The following is a 545-nucleotide window of genomic DNA, read 5'->3' as shown; positions in this document are numbered from 1 at the left end:
AAATAATAATAATATCTAATAAATTTTGATCTTACCCGACTTACACCCCGTCTCATTTTACTGTTTCAGGAGGGCTCGACGGATGCTGTCGCGTTCCCAGCTGAGGCACGCCTGCAGACAGCCCTGCGAGCAGATCACCCTGCGCAGGGTCTCCCACGCTCCGCCGCAGGGGCTGGTCCTCACCCCTCCTCACCCTCACCCCAGCCTGAGGATGCGTGGCCCCATTGTCATCCACGACTGACTTGGACACAAATACTCTGACCTCCGCAGCCCAGCCTGCATCTTTACTGACGAGTTCTGACCACCTTCCAATAAATTCTCGTTTCTTTTAAATCCTTAGAAACCACCCTGGTTAACCCCCGGCAACACTTAAACAGCCTGAAGGATGCGATGATGAGCCATGATGCAACAGAAACAAACCTGGCTGCAACCGCTACCTGTCTTTAACCTCCTGGGAAGTTGTTTGTGTATATATTTACTCTATTCATATGTGTGTGTGTGTGTGTGTGTGTGAGAGAGAGAGAGAGAGAGAGAGAGAGAGAGAG

General features: G+C 50.6%; 1 protein-coding gene across 1 annotated transcript; it reads left to right on the top strand.

Annotated features, from left to right (window-relative positions):
• Nucleotides 1–69: 69 nt before the first annotated feature.
• LOC106535165 (metastasis-associated protein MTA1) lies at nt 70–536 on the top strand (the record flags this gene model as incomplete). The annotated part of the gene is given in 1 exon segment (XM_014032102.1): nt 70–536. A coding segment is annotated over 1 exon segment (172 nt), but the record flags the coding sequence as incomplete, so codon positions are not given.
• Nucleotides 537–545: the final 9 nt, after the last annotated feature.

The sequence above is a fragment of the Austrofundulus limnaeus genome, unplaced genomic scaffold, assembly GCF_001266775.1.
Source record: "Austrofundulus limnaeus strain Quisiro unplaced genomic scaffold, Austrofundulus_limnaeus-1.0 Scaffold1373, whole genome shotgun sequence".
NCBI classification, from domain to species: Eukaryota; Metazoa; Chordata; class Actinopteri; order Cyprinodontiformes; family Rivulidae; genus Austrofundulus; species Austrofundulus limnaeus.
This window is presented reverse-complemented; position numbering and strand designations above follow the sequence as displayed.